Here is a 14,192-nt window from a genome sequence, read left to right as displayed (position 1 = left end):
TCTTGACTGACTAGGGGTCCGCATGGATTTTCGACTGAAGAAGGGGTCCGCCAGCTGAAAAGGTTGGGAAGCCATAGTTTAGGCACTTCACACTTCAGCAGTTCTGTGGTATGCTCCTCCCAACTGAATTTATTACCAAGCTGTAACCCCAAGAATTTCTTCTATCTGTCTGTCATTACATTTTAGGCATATTCTGAGTGGGAAACCTCTTGTAAATTCTAAACTGCATCCAGTGTGCTTTTACAAAGTTTTATGACAAAAAATTGGCTAGGAACCATTTCTTAATCTCCATCAAAATTTCATTAATCAATCTTTCTAAGATTATACTTGATTTGCTATTTATTTTAATGTTTGTGTCATCTGCATACAAAACAAACTTGGCATCGGGTAATGTTACAAACAAAAGGTCATTAGTACACACAAGAAAAAGTATGGGCCCTAAGATGGAACCTTCAGGGATACCACAAACATGTTCCCCGTTGGATGATGCCTTATAGTGTAACATACATCTATTTCCTAATAACACCCTTTGTTTCCTGTCAGAGAACAAAATTTTAAACCATTTTGTGGTGTTTACTGCTGCACCACAATATTCTAATTTCCTGCAACAATTTTGCAATCAATGTAACATGTATCATGTTACCAGCACTTAGTCACGTTTTCCTTTAGTTAACATAATACAACAGTACCACATAATAATGTTAACTGTATAAATAATGCAAACTGAATAATCATAAATATACCTAGACTCTTTGATTTCTCCATCACAGTATCCAAGCACTCAAAGTAAGTAGAATCATTAACTGGTTCACTTGGGTTATCCAAAAGAGGACGCATCGACTGTATGTTTCGAATTGCATTATCACACTCCTTCTGCCCTGGTGCAGCTGATGTACAGACATCAATTAGGTAATTAATGCTGTCAGTCACTCCTCTGTAAACAAGTAAACAGATTTAATTTGCACAGTTCTGTTAAAATTAAGTAATATATTTATTTAGTTACTGTGTTAGGAACACAACATTACTTGACGCTAACAAGCAATGTGCAATAATGATACCATTGTTGCTCTGTGTGTGATAAGATGGTTAATAAGGCAACACTTTCAAAAAGTCTTGATGCAGAAAATAATGACCTGGATTGCATCTGCTGCAGACATGCACTTATCTGGCAGCCACTTTGTTACAAATGTTTTACTTTTTTTGAAGAATGTTAACAACTTTAATGGCACCTACTGAAATTTTATGATAGATAACATACAGTAGCAGAGAAATATACGCATTATTATCCACCTCATAGCTAATATCTAGAACAACAAGCATGCGTGGAAAACACACACACACACACACACACACACACACACACACACACACACACACACACAGAGAGAGAGAGAGAGAGAGAGAGAGAGAGAGAGAGAGAGAATATCCTTTCATTTTTTCTCTACACCCATTTTTCGTCATCATTTCACCTTCACAGTATGCTGTTATCTACTTTATAGGCACATCACTCAATTTTGCCATTTCAATGGGCCAAAACTAGTTCTGGATTTGTCAATGTATGAATGACATGAAGTAAGGGAACCAAGAAGTGTAAAATTATAGCAAAAAGATTAATCCATTCACACTCTTGGGTTGCAAGAGCAATGAAAGAACCATCAAAGCATATCATGTAGAGTTGTATACTATATACACTGACACCACATATCATGCAAATCCATGTCAGGCCAGCACGGTGATATCAAATGCATACTGCTGCTGCTAATCATGAAGCTGCTTTACATGATCACACAAATTTTTAAAGCTGAAAGGTGTTTTGATGGAAAAAAAAACTTCTTGTCAAACATGATGTCCTTGTTTTTGCAACTTCACTGCACTGCTGGTTGCAGGCGAGCCTCTTCATGAAATCAGATTCAGCTGTTGACAACTTGTGCCTAATAAGTAATATCAGTAGTTTGTTAAGGTCAATAAATAATTCCAGATGGCTGTACAGTAAAGGTATATATGCTTCATGTCATGTTAATGTGAGTTTCCCTTTCACACTAGCAGCTGAACAGTGATTCTATGTCCACATTACTGCTTGTTTAATGTGTGTGTCTATCTGGCAGTAAGATAACTTAACTAATCCCACACCACAAAAATTCCACATTGGAGTTCACTGTAACGTAGTCTCTTAAGAAGAGTATTGTTTGACTTCAAGTGTACACTTGTTACCTTCAAGGAATTGACCTTCCGTGGATTGCTACTTACACTTAAGCTCAAGCAGTTCATCACAGATCACTCTTGCACAAATGTGCATGTAGAAATGGTCTATATACTATCCTCAAAGCACCCCAGCATCATTTATGTCATTCCTATGTTTGACACTTAAAATATGACTCCCTCCAGATGGTGCAATTTTTACAAACAGCAGGTTACAATTTGAATGATTGTGCTGGATGGTGAGACACAGTTATTTAACTGATAAACCCACAACCAATTTCAATTAAATGTTGTTAATACTTTTGGATTAAAGGAGACCAAGTGTTTCACTCTAGCTTGTCAAAGGATAACTGTGAAAGCTAGCAAGTTTTCTTTATTTTGTGTGTGGCTATCAGTAACTCAATGCTTCTGCTTTTCGGTGTATGGTCTCTTTTAATCAAAAATATTTTCATTCTACAAGAACTTTCCTACAGCATCAATTAAATATTGCAAAGTAATGTCTTCAATGTTTTACAGGTACAGACAGAAAGGATACCATGTTTCACAGCAAAGTTATCTTAAAATAAACCAGAAGACTAACCATAAATAAAATAGCTGCTAGGCAGATTAGTAGTTTTTTGTACATACCTCGCAGCTGCAGTCAATTGATTTTTAGCATTGGGTGCAGTTGGATCAGCTGCTACTGTTTTTGCTGTGACAAGGAGTTTTGAAGATGACATGGACACATTTTTCAGTGACACCACCATCTGACCTTGTACTTCCTTATCCTAAAAAGTAAGTAAAATATATTTTTCACCTCAGACCTAACTAGAGCATAGTTCAATGAAATATTTCTAACAATTCCAAAAGCTGTGATTCACTATAAATTTGTCAAAGCATTTTCTCACATTTACAGGTAATCATTTCACAAAATTTTACTATACAAATGAGCATCAATACATAATCTTTTCATTTGCAATTTTATCAAATGCTTGAACCTAATGACATTCTCTGCAATTCAGGCCAAACAATTTTCCTTAATTATGTTTTAGTATTTAAATCTCTACCAGGCTATAAGTTTTCATTTTTACGACACTAACAGTATCACTATTATTATTATTATTATTATTATTATTATGTGTTTCTATTTGTCTGATGATGGCACTGTTGATTCAATACAAAGTAATTCTCATTTTACAAATTGGTAGTATAAAAAGCAAATGGACATTTGTTTCTATTTCTAAATTAGTGGTTGGTTTGCTATCAGTGGCAGTATCACTACAAATAAAGTAATAGCTCAGTCCATATAAGCAATGGTTCAACTTTACAATACCCATGTTTGTCATTAAAGACTGACAATGCTGGAGGTACCACACACTAAGCCAATGACACCCATTTTCTGCGATTCCAAAAGAGCCATAAGGATTGACTAATTGCCAAATGTTAGTACTATTCTTACCCCCACAGTTTGGCAATACTAATTGAAACCACATATTTTCACAGGATAAGTACCGTTTCATAGACATTGCACTCGCTTATTCTATCGTTTTATCTATTTTTAAAACAGCACACTGACAGTCATACATCTTACACCCCCCCCCCCCCCCCCACACACACACACACACACACATATTTTTAAAGTCTAATACAATGGGATATTATCTTTTATGGGCAGTGAAATGTTGACAATACCATCTTCATATCACAATTTAATTTTCAAGATTAAAATGTGTATGTTATGTAAAATAATGTCAAGCAACATGAAAGATGAGGAAAGAGGCTAATTCTGTTACACTATCCACAATGCCCACCACAGTCCCTTAGTGTTTTAAAAATTCACTGAATATATTTCTTTTCAAATTAGTTTCTTTCTTACCTTTGTTTGGCCAGCCATTTCCATGCTCACACCAATCAAGTCACCAAACGCTGACCCAAATTGCCGAGATGAAGCAGCAAGCTGTGCTGGACTATGAACTGACTGAACCACCTCTGCTGAAGCATCATTCAGATTTGCTGCTGCCGAATTTAGTTCTTGTTGCAGTTGCCTGTGTATCAAAGAAGTAATTCAATCAAGTGATGTGCATACCACAATGAAATATACAAAGAAACATAGTAATTCACTCACTTCAAAATCAAAGTTTATTTTCTAGTATAACAACTTCAATTGAATATACTTTAATAATATTAACTTCAGACATTTATTTCGTCATCTATATAACTTTTAATGCAATAGGAAAAATTATATACAGAATTTGTGAATTCCTAATAAAACCAGCCAGCTCACCAACATTTATGCAAAAAGATCTTGTGTATCTGCAAGAGACTATGTACATAAAATATATTTAACCAATACTGTATGATTTTTAAAAAAATTCGAGAGAATGGAAGAAACATTAATTCATCCAAGTTAACGGGCAGTTTAGTTGTTGTTGTTTCAATGCTAGTCAGTCACTATTCCCCGAGGTTTATAACCATCCATGTTAATTGCTAATAGTCATTTTACTAACACATTCATTTAACATGACTAAAAAAGACCTATGTTTATAATAACCTTGTATGACCATTACAATATATATTTACATATTAAGCATTTTTTTTGATCACACAAAAAATGTGTATCAAGTTTTAAAGTCTATAACATTAAGTCTATGCTGTACTGTATCAGTGCTTCAGTGAACCTGAAAGTGTTTTTGCTATGCATGTAAAAGTGTAAAAAGAACCTAATAGTTACAAAACAGAAGTATGTGCACTGTACTATCAATAAATTGTAAATAAATAATTCAAGGAAAAGTGGTACCTAAATGACGTGTTATTGTGTACAGGGCAGTTGCTGTGTTAAAACTGTAGTCAATTAAAATGTTATACTGACAAAGATTTAAATGTATTACACCAACTGAAGATGAATGAAAGCCCAAAACAAATCTTGACATAAACACAGATACACAAAAAGTAGCTGGTTGTTTGTTGTATTCCTTCATGTAAAAGAACAGAAGAAAAACCTGTACCTACTTATCAATGAGACCTGCATTTATACGCATTATAAATCAAGGTGTCCCACCACACTTTTCTGTCTGTCTTTGAAGACTAATCTCAGTAACGACTGTAGGCAACTTGATATGGTTTTCACTAATAGACTGATTTATGAGGAAGGTTTGCCTATATAAGTATTACCGTTACACCAAACAAGTTGTCCTGCTGCAGATACTTAGTGCTACTTGTGTGAAACCAGGGCAGGTTGAGAGTATAGCATATTTTGATAGCTTTTACAATGTAATATTTAACATGTTTGAGAAACATAACAAATAGGAGAAGCAAAAAGAAATAATTCTAGTAGCTGCACACATAGGCAGTATTTATTTATTCTTACCCATAAGATTTATTTGTTACAGGAAACTCTCCTTTCTCCAGAATCATAGATGCATCTGTTATGGAATGGATGGCTTCGTCAACATCCTTTTGCCCAGGAAGACATCCAACACATTTACTCAACGACTGCAACAATTAAGAAATTGTATGTTTACATTGGGGAAAAGGTTATAATCAAAAGATTTTCTTGAATTTCATTATTATATAACTTTCTCTAAAACTCAGCACCTCTAGCAAGTTGTCACAGACAGACTGAATTGCAAGGTAGTCGAATGACACCTGAAGTGGTTACTTCAAATGGTGCCTGTGGAAGAACAAGTACCCCAATGCTCAAAAGTAAAGGAACGACTATTAGAGCTTAATGTTTGTTGACAATGGGGGTGATTGGAGATGGTACACAACCCTGAAATGGGGAAGAAAATAGCATGTGCCCTTTTGAAGAGAAGTAATTCCAGCTTGTGAAAAAACCAATTTAGGGAACCTGTGGAAAATTGGAATCTGTATGACTGGACAGAAGTTTAAATCTTGATATTTTTGAGAGTATAGCACATTAACCACATGAGCAAAATTAGTAAGAGTCTATGGCAAATTTTTAGTATTCTGTTCTTGCAATACTTTTAGTAAATTTTCTGTTGATTAAACTTTCTATACATTCAGAAGAACCTTGAAACATTACTTAAAATGGGCATTAACTGAGCTGCTGATTTACCAACCAGAAAAAAGTTACTGCTGGACTATGCAGTTTAAGAAATTATTAAGAAGCTGCTTTTAATTATACTTTAAAACTTACAGATAAGATAATTTCACCAATCACCAGTTCTATATAAATTACCAAAACAGGGAATATTATACTACAAATCAAACTGTCCCCCAATAAGTAAACACTTCACAATATACTTTAAGTTTGTCATTACAAATTATACACACAGTGTACTACCTGAGAAACTTCTTTGACAACTCTACTGAGCTTCTGTGTATTATCCGGTTGATCTAAATTCTTCAGCACATATCTTGCCTGTTCAATTAGTTCAAGCGAGTGATCCATTACTTCCTCGGCATTATCAATTATCCTGAAAATAAAAGTGATGTTAAAATTCTGAAAACTGTATCACATTATTCTCAAACATAACCTTCATTTGAATAAACTGTTACATGAGTAGTTACTCTGAAGTTGTGGCAACTACAAGATAAAGCATAAAGTGATGACAACATTACATAATTAGGAATTTCAAGTAATGAACTACAATGTATGCTTCAATTAATTTTATGTTTATGCTTGAAACTACGCTAATATTTACATTTCTTAAACTAAGGTTGTTTAGTTAGCTGTTACAATACCAAATGCTGTAATGTCAGATGCCTCAAATACTTATTTTCATTAGTAACATCAACCTATCTTCTTCTCAGTATTTCCTTTTGACAGATAAAAACGTGTGTTTTTAATGACATACAGGTGGCAATGTTGTTATTGTGATAGAAAAGAAGAAATGAGTTCAGTGAATAAATGCTTCTCTGAGTTCTTGCCACATCAAGATCCAATGATATTTCATGAAATTTTTACCCCTAACAACCCTCAATAGGAAAAATATGCAAATAATAAAAAAAGAGCTAGTCATTCTCTTTATATCCTCAAGAACATAGTAGTGATGGCACATATAAGACCTCACTTTTTCTACAATACAGAAAACCCAAAGATAAATTTCCAGTAACTAGTTTGGATGGCATACAAAGTTGATCACTAAGGGGAATCGAGGCAAGAGAGATTTCAGATCACTGTGAGATATGACTCAAGTCACAATGTCCCACTGATATACCAATTTAGACATTGAACTCAGAAAAGGAATTACCTCTGTTCTTTACAAAAAACAGAATCCAGCACTAAAACACAAAGCTGTGGCACAACAACAACCTAAACAAAAATGGCTAAACTGGGTTGTTGTAAACTGTAGCATCTGACTTGGGATTATGCTATTCACACTGATTACAATAAGTTCTGGTTTTGACACAAATTATATAAAAATGTATATGATAAAGACATACTTTGCTTTGGTTTCTTTGTTTGAGGTAGTTGCAGCAACACCTCGCACAGCCACAGTAAGGTCTCTCAGAGAATTGGATGTGTTTCGGGCTGCTATACCAGTATAATTTTCATTGCCTTGCACGGCTGCAGTGACAAGCTGGGACATATTTGCTGCAACACTTTTTGATGTTGCACCCAGCTGAAGGCTCGCAGATTCAGCCTATGAATAAATGGTGTATCTCAGTATCATGTATTGTAAAAACGACATTACTGTAAACTACGATACACAACTGTAACACATAAGTCATGTGCAGATTCACTGGTAACCTATAACAACAGCTAAGGGATCACAAACAGAAAGTATCACTATATCAGACTGTGGGACAACAATCACTTCAGCATTTACATTAAATAAGTAGATACTTAATCTCCACCTTTTGACTAATCTTGTTGTACTGGAAAGGGGAGATAAAAAAGATGAGAAGATCACTTAGGAGGAGGGTAATGAGCTATTTACAAGCAAGCTTTAAAAATATAATATTTTCAACTATTTTTGAAGTGGTTCTGGATGTGTTATCAGTACACTTTAATCAATTCTTGATACTACAGCCACAGATTGTACATAAATGCTTAAGCACTTTTCTATACTGTACTTCACATGGGAAGCTCACCGTTTCTCCTGGTAAAGGGCGAAGTTCAGTTGCTCTCTGGAAAGCCTGAAGTTCCATTTTAAGGTTACGAATGACCTCTGCAGCTGATTCCAGTTCAAGAACTCCACAAGCTTCACGTGCACGACCTACAGCAGAGCGGAGATCAGCCAGTGCTGCACCAAGCTGATTAGATGCTGTTGATAACTGCCTTGCACTTGCTTGGTCTGTTACTGTTGGTAATACTGTTCTTGCACTCTGCACTGCACGTGCACCTGGCTGTGAAAACATAACATCTGTGTTGTAAGTTATTTTAATCTTAGTTTGTGTGTGTCCAGTTCTAAAGAAACTTATATGACACCAATTTTTAAGATACTCGTAAGGCAACTTAATTATCTTGTTACTAAGTTAATGTTACACGTATCGCACAATTTCACACTAAACAGATAAAGTTACCATTGAACAGACACACAAATTAAAGAGAGAGACTGCAGAACTATGAACATAAATGAGAACCATGATTGTGCATTGTTAGCTCCAAATTGCTGGATTTCAACTAAAAATACAAATTACATAAAATTTACACCAGTGATATTTTGTGCATGAAGTGAAATGGCGTTGCAAAACAGTTGGCAGTAATTTTACGTGGAGTTTTTATTATTTTGTTCCTTTGGGAATAATGTTCAAGCACCAAGAACTCATTGCTTGCAATTTTAATTTATAACTTTTGCATGTATCTCCTTCTTATTTGATAATTGCTAGGTAATGTGATTTTAATGATGCCAATACTCCACAAACAATATGTACATTTTCCTCCCCGTGATTTTTATATTTCTGCACAAACCATGTTTTTCCTCTTTCTTCTTCATATGATGCTGTCCTAACAAAATTTGTTCTATATAGAAATTTTAATAGCTTACTTGAAGAAACTGTTCTGATGCATCAATGAGGTTAAGTTGAGCAGTTGGATTATCAGGATTTGACAGGGTTCCCTTGACACCCTCAACAAGAGCTGGGATATGGTCAGCCATAGCCTTGCAATCCATCATAAGTTCCTCTTGAGCAGGCTTACTAGTGTTGTGGTAGGATGCTCCCTGAGCAGCAGCTATACATTGTGTTGCAGTACTTGCTGCTTGCTTTGCTGCTGCCTGTTAACATGGGAACATATTCTATATGTTAAATGCAAAAGAAAGAATATCTGAGACTCAAAACATATGGGATGATGACACTGTTAGACAGAAATAACTGACAGTCATTTATATACTCTAAACAACAAATGCTGTGCTGCCGCTATCAAGACATCAATTATAATAAGCTTGACAATGTTCTTTGCTAATATTTACAAATACATGACAGTAAATAAGACTGAAGAAAGGTTAGTCTTTAACATATGAAAATAGTAGAATTTCTGTGACATTTAAAAGTACCTGTTTACTACCTTGCAGCAACAGTTAAAGATAGCTAGGAGATTGGCACAGCTTGTAAGCACTAGTATAACATATTCTGATTTGTAAAAAATCACATATTGTTTAAACTGTGCATGATTTGATACAATGTCCAGTGTTCTTCTAGATTAAGTTACAAACCTGAAATCTGTTCAAATATTATACTAGCCTTTCACCTACAGTTAATTATATTTTCTGAAATTTTTGTTGATTCATGAATTTTTGTTGTAATATATTTTGGTTGTTACATAAACTTAGCAGTCAGGAGAAAACACATGAAATGGAGCAGCAGAAAAAATTCTGGTGACTGCATGTAAGTGATCAAGTGTTTCAGTCATCTTTAGCTGAAGTACTTCAAACAGCAGTAGTTTGTGGAGTGCATATTTTAGAATCTCTAGCACAAATTTGATCTTTAAAGTAATAAAATTCCAAATCTGAAAAAATAAGGAAACAATAATGTTCTCTGGGAACATAATTACCTACACTTGCTACTCATTCCCTGTGTGTGAATACTTTAACAAAAATAGTCAGTACTATGATATATTTCACATGAGCACCATAATATTACTGCAACTGCTCTCAAGCCCAGTCTTGTGTAAAAGTATGCAGTCCTCAATTTCATTGAAATTCTCATGAATATCTACAAAGATACTTGTTTTGTGGTATGTAATATTTAGAAGAGGTGTTAATGAAGTAGGCAGGCCATTACTAACATGAAATGCTAACATGCATAAAGAAAATGAGAGGAATGAAAAATAGTCTTTCAAGTTAATGTTATTCGGAGCACAGGAAGTCAAAAACATTATTTCAAGTCCATATAAAAGTTCTCATTGTCATAATAATTGCAGTTTATGTTATATATTTAACTCTTCACAACTGAATATGTCATTTCTTTTTCAAATGCTGTCAGGCAAAGACAACCCAAATTAAACAAAAATGTACATTAAAATACTATTTACAGCTTTCTCTGCTAAGGAGTACAGAGACATGCACTTGAAACTATCTTCCACGACCCTCTGTTTCCTTTCCAATCCTCTGTCCCTACTTCTTAAACATCTCTTTCTTTCCTGCTCATGTTAAAAAACTTCTTGTCGGTTTCAGATGTTCATGCCTTCTCCTTGTTTATTGTTTATTGCACCTTATACTCCACTGGCACCTCTTCCTTCACTGCACTTGGCATTTTGCACTCAGTTTATTTACTTTCTACCATTTGGTTACACCTATTTAAATGTGAGTGGTAGTCTGTCCTCTCTCAGCCACTGTCCTTTTTCCCCCCAACGTGGACTAATCATTAACAAATTTATAATATTTTGTAACTGCAACTGCCACTAACCTCTAGACGAGATACAATTTTTCGACGCAATGCAGGTGTGGCAGCAGCCGCTGTAGCAGTACGCAATTCTTCTGCAGCTCTGCGTAATTCATCCTGAGCACCAGCATCTTGGGGACTGGATGCACACAGTCTGGCAGCTTCAACCATCCGTGCAGTTGCATCAGCTAATGTTTTTGCTGCAGCCAACAATCGTCTTTGTAGTTCTGAATCTGGCTGCTTTTCCGCCTCTCCCTAGAACAGACAGAGTAATAAAAATATTGCATACTCCAAACTGAGGAAAGTAAAATTCAACAATCATCTACCTATCTTAAAGGTAACGATTTTTTTCACTTTCTGAGAAGAGACTACAAAGATTGTTTACTAAACACTCTCATCTACTTTGTCAATATTATCAGTTCCCTGGTCATTTGTGCTGAGAATAATGAAAAATGTTATACTAGCCACAAAGCAATTTAAATTTACTGTCTTACCTTTATTGCTTGTATAAGGTGAGCAGTTGCTTGCCCCAATATTCTAGCCTGTCTCACCATCTCTCCAGCATCTCCAGATGATGCAAATAATTTATCTGTTGCCACCAGGATTGTTTCAACTGCTCCTTCCTGTACACTTTCATGGGCCTTCTCCCGGCTGCTAAGCCTGCGTAACATCCAATCAAAATATTCAGCAATATTTATGGATATGAATGAAATAAAATTTACACAATACATAATTAATTACATGTCAAAAGTTTTATCTAATTGTTTGAGAGATTCCAATATTCTTACTAGATCTAAAACACTGTCATTATTTCTAAACAAACAGCTGTCTTCATTTTCCCAAACAAGCTTCCTTCTCCAATTCAGTGCTTTCCTGTAGGCCCAACAAGGAAAGTTGGCAGACATGAAAAAGCATTAAATGGGAGAACAAAATCCAAGAACTAACTGAGCCCCAAAACTTTGGGATTTTAGTCAGACACACACACACAGAGAGAGAGAGAGAGAGAGAGAGAGAGAGAGAGAGAGAGAGAGACTCACTCATCAGATCTGATATGAAGATCATTTGAGCAGACAGATCTTGCAGTTATCTAGTTCTCACCAAGATTTTATGGAGGTTTCCCCTGGCTGTGAAGTGAACACTAGAACTGTTCTCCAAATTTCCTCCAAATAAATTTGCAGTTGCGAGTATAATGCCCCCCCCCCCTCTCCCCCAGGCTATTAACAATAAAGATGTAGAACAGAAAAAAATCGAAACCAAATGATTGAGAGTGTAACAGGAATTCCCATCCAAACATCCACACTCCTCCATAAAATGAGTAAATGAAACGAGTGGGAATGAAGACTAAGCGCACCTGAAATAGACCATAACAAAGGAAATATGAGGTTCAACTACAGCACTACAGCAGCTACTGCTCGACAACATTGTTGAGTTGCAAGGTTGGCAACAAATGATGAAGCGTACTGTTTCCCCAAGGAGATCCAGTTTTTGCCGATTCAGCACTAAGGAGCTGAGAGGATAACATACTGTTATTCAGTTTGCTTAATGCTGTAAGAAACGTAAATTATAGTGATTGATAATGGATGTCAATCACAGCTCTGAGTCTGTTGAGAAATTTAAATTTAGGAGATCACAACTGGTTCAAGCAGGCAATACGAAACTAATTATAAGTTGTGATTCTTGAGTTTCTCCCGGCGTATTTGATAATCAAAATATCCACGGGTGTGCTGCCGGTCTATAGTGTCCAACGGGCACAATATTTCGGCGATCATACATGTCGCCATCATCAGGTGAACTGACGGACTGAGCTCCTGTGAACGTGCCGGCACGGAGATCCGTACGCTATGGCTGCTCAGAGGGAACAGGAGCTCAGTCCGTCAGTTCACCTGATGATGGCGACATGTATGATCGCCGAAATATTGTGCCCGTTGGACATTATAGACCGGCAGCACACCCGTGGATATTTTGATTAATTATAAGTTAATGGTTATTCACGACACAGAGGCCACAAACAATTATGCAGCAAGAAGACGATTTGACGCCACAGAACAAATGTTTGTAGGTGAACTCAGATGAAGAATAAATTATAAGTGCAACAATTCTACACACCAAGCTTTCATGGGACCAAATCAAGATGAAACGGAGTTCAAGGATGTTCAGTACATGTGAGAAAAATGCAATTATGGTTTCCCAATTACTCAAGAAATTATCCAAATTATGCAATTTTTGATGCAAAATTACTCGTGTACCAGAGCATTCTACAGCACTGGCCCCATAATTTAGATTGCATTTATCGCAAATCTCTCAGCCTAGGGCAAAGTACGAGTGATTGGAAAAAGGTGCACATGACAAGTGTTATGGAGATGCCCCATGAACTAAAATGGGAGTCCCTGGGGCGAAGATGACATTCTTTTTGAAAAACTATTGGAAAAATTAAGAGGATCGGCATTTGAAGCTAACTGCAGAATGATTCTACTGTCACCAACATACATTTCGCATAATGATTGTTACGATACAGTAAGAGAAATCTGGGCTTGTAGGGAGGCACACAGACAGTTATTTTACTGCTCACTCTATCTGTGAGTGGAACAGGAAAGTTACCCTCTGCCAGACACACTATATGGTGGCTTGCGGAGTACGTATGTAGATGTAGATATTCTCTACCAAAGAAAATGCTACAACTGTTTAACAGATAGTGTTAATATTTTCAGACAGATCGTAGGATATTTTGTACCCATAAAACAGTATGTTACTCTGATTCAAGACTGTCTTATTATCAAATATACACACTGTTGTTACATGAGAAGGACTTTACGGTATCATCATCTAAGAAGTTCTTATTTAACACATGTGATGTTGGTAACATCATTTGAATGAGGATACGTTTACCAGTTTCACAGGGAATGGACCAGCTTTTGAAGCCTCTAATGGTGTAGATAATAAATTCTTTTACTACTCCAGTTATGAATGTATATTAAGAAGTGACCAAATATTAAACAACTTTAACTAATGGCACATTTGGTGATTTAGCAGTATTATTTCCGAGATGGGTTGTATTCAGCACGTCAGACAATGTATGCATGATGGCGTGAATAAACTTTCGCATCTTCATTTCTGTGATTCAAAACACTTAATAATAAAAAACTCACCACGTGTGTGGGCATTTTTGCTAAAATGAGAACGTTTCTGAAACTGCCAGAATCTAATAATTATTTGTTGCTTTCATTGAT

The 14,192-nt window shown here is 35.8% G+C and overlaps 1 protein-coding gene across 3 annotated transcripts in view; it reads right to left on the bottom strand.

Annotated features, from left to right (window-relative positions):
* Window positions 1-14,192, bottom strand: part of LOC124555077 (talin-1) — a 280,294-nt gene that overhangs the window by 79,461 nt on the left and 186,641 nt on the right. For all 3 annotated transcript variants that reach the window (XM_047128867.1, XM_047128869.1, XM_047128868.1), the window contains exons 18-27: window positions 11,460-11,625; window positions 10,990-11,220; window positions 9,132-9,359; window positions 8,236-8,490; window positions 7,585-7,784; window positions 6,482-6,614; window positions 5,546-5,670; window positions 4,055-4,223; window positions 2,827-2,966; window positions 744-934 (exon numbers count right to left, since the gene is read on the bottom strand). In XM_047128867.1, coding sequence (XP_046984823.1) covers window positions 744-934; window positions 2,827-2,966; window positions 4,055-4,223; window positions 5,546-5,670; window positions 6,482-6,614; window positions 7,585-7,784; window positions 8,236-8,490; window positions 9,132-9,359; window positions 10,990-11,220; window positions 11,460-11,625 — 1,838 coding nt within the window. The remainder of the gene's footprint in view (window positions 1-743; window positions 935-2,826; window positions 2,967-4,054; window positions 4,224-5,545; window positions 5,671-6,481; window positions 6,615-7,584; window positions 7,785-8,235; window positions 8,491-9,131; window positions 9,360-10,989; window positions 11,221-11,459; window positions 11,626-14,192) is intronic.

Source organism: Schistocerca americana, chromosome X (assembly GCF_021461395.2).
Source record: "Schistocerca americana isolate TAMUIC-IGC-003095 chromosome X, iqSchAmer2.1, whole genome shotgun sequence".
Taxonomy (NCBI): Eukaryota; Metazoa; Arthropoda; class Insecta; order Orthoptera; family Acrididae; genus Schistocerca; species Schistocerca americana.
The sequence above is the reverse complement of the archived record's forward strand: the minus strand, read 5'-3'. Positions and strand labels throughout refer to the sequence as shown.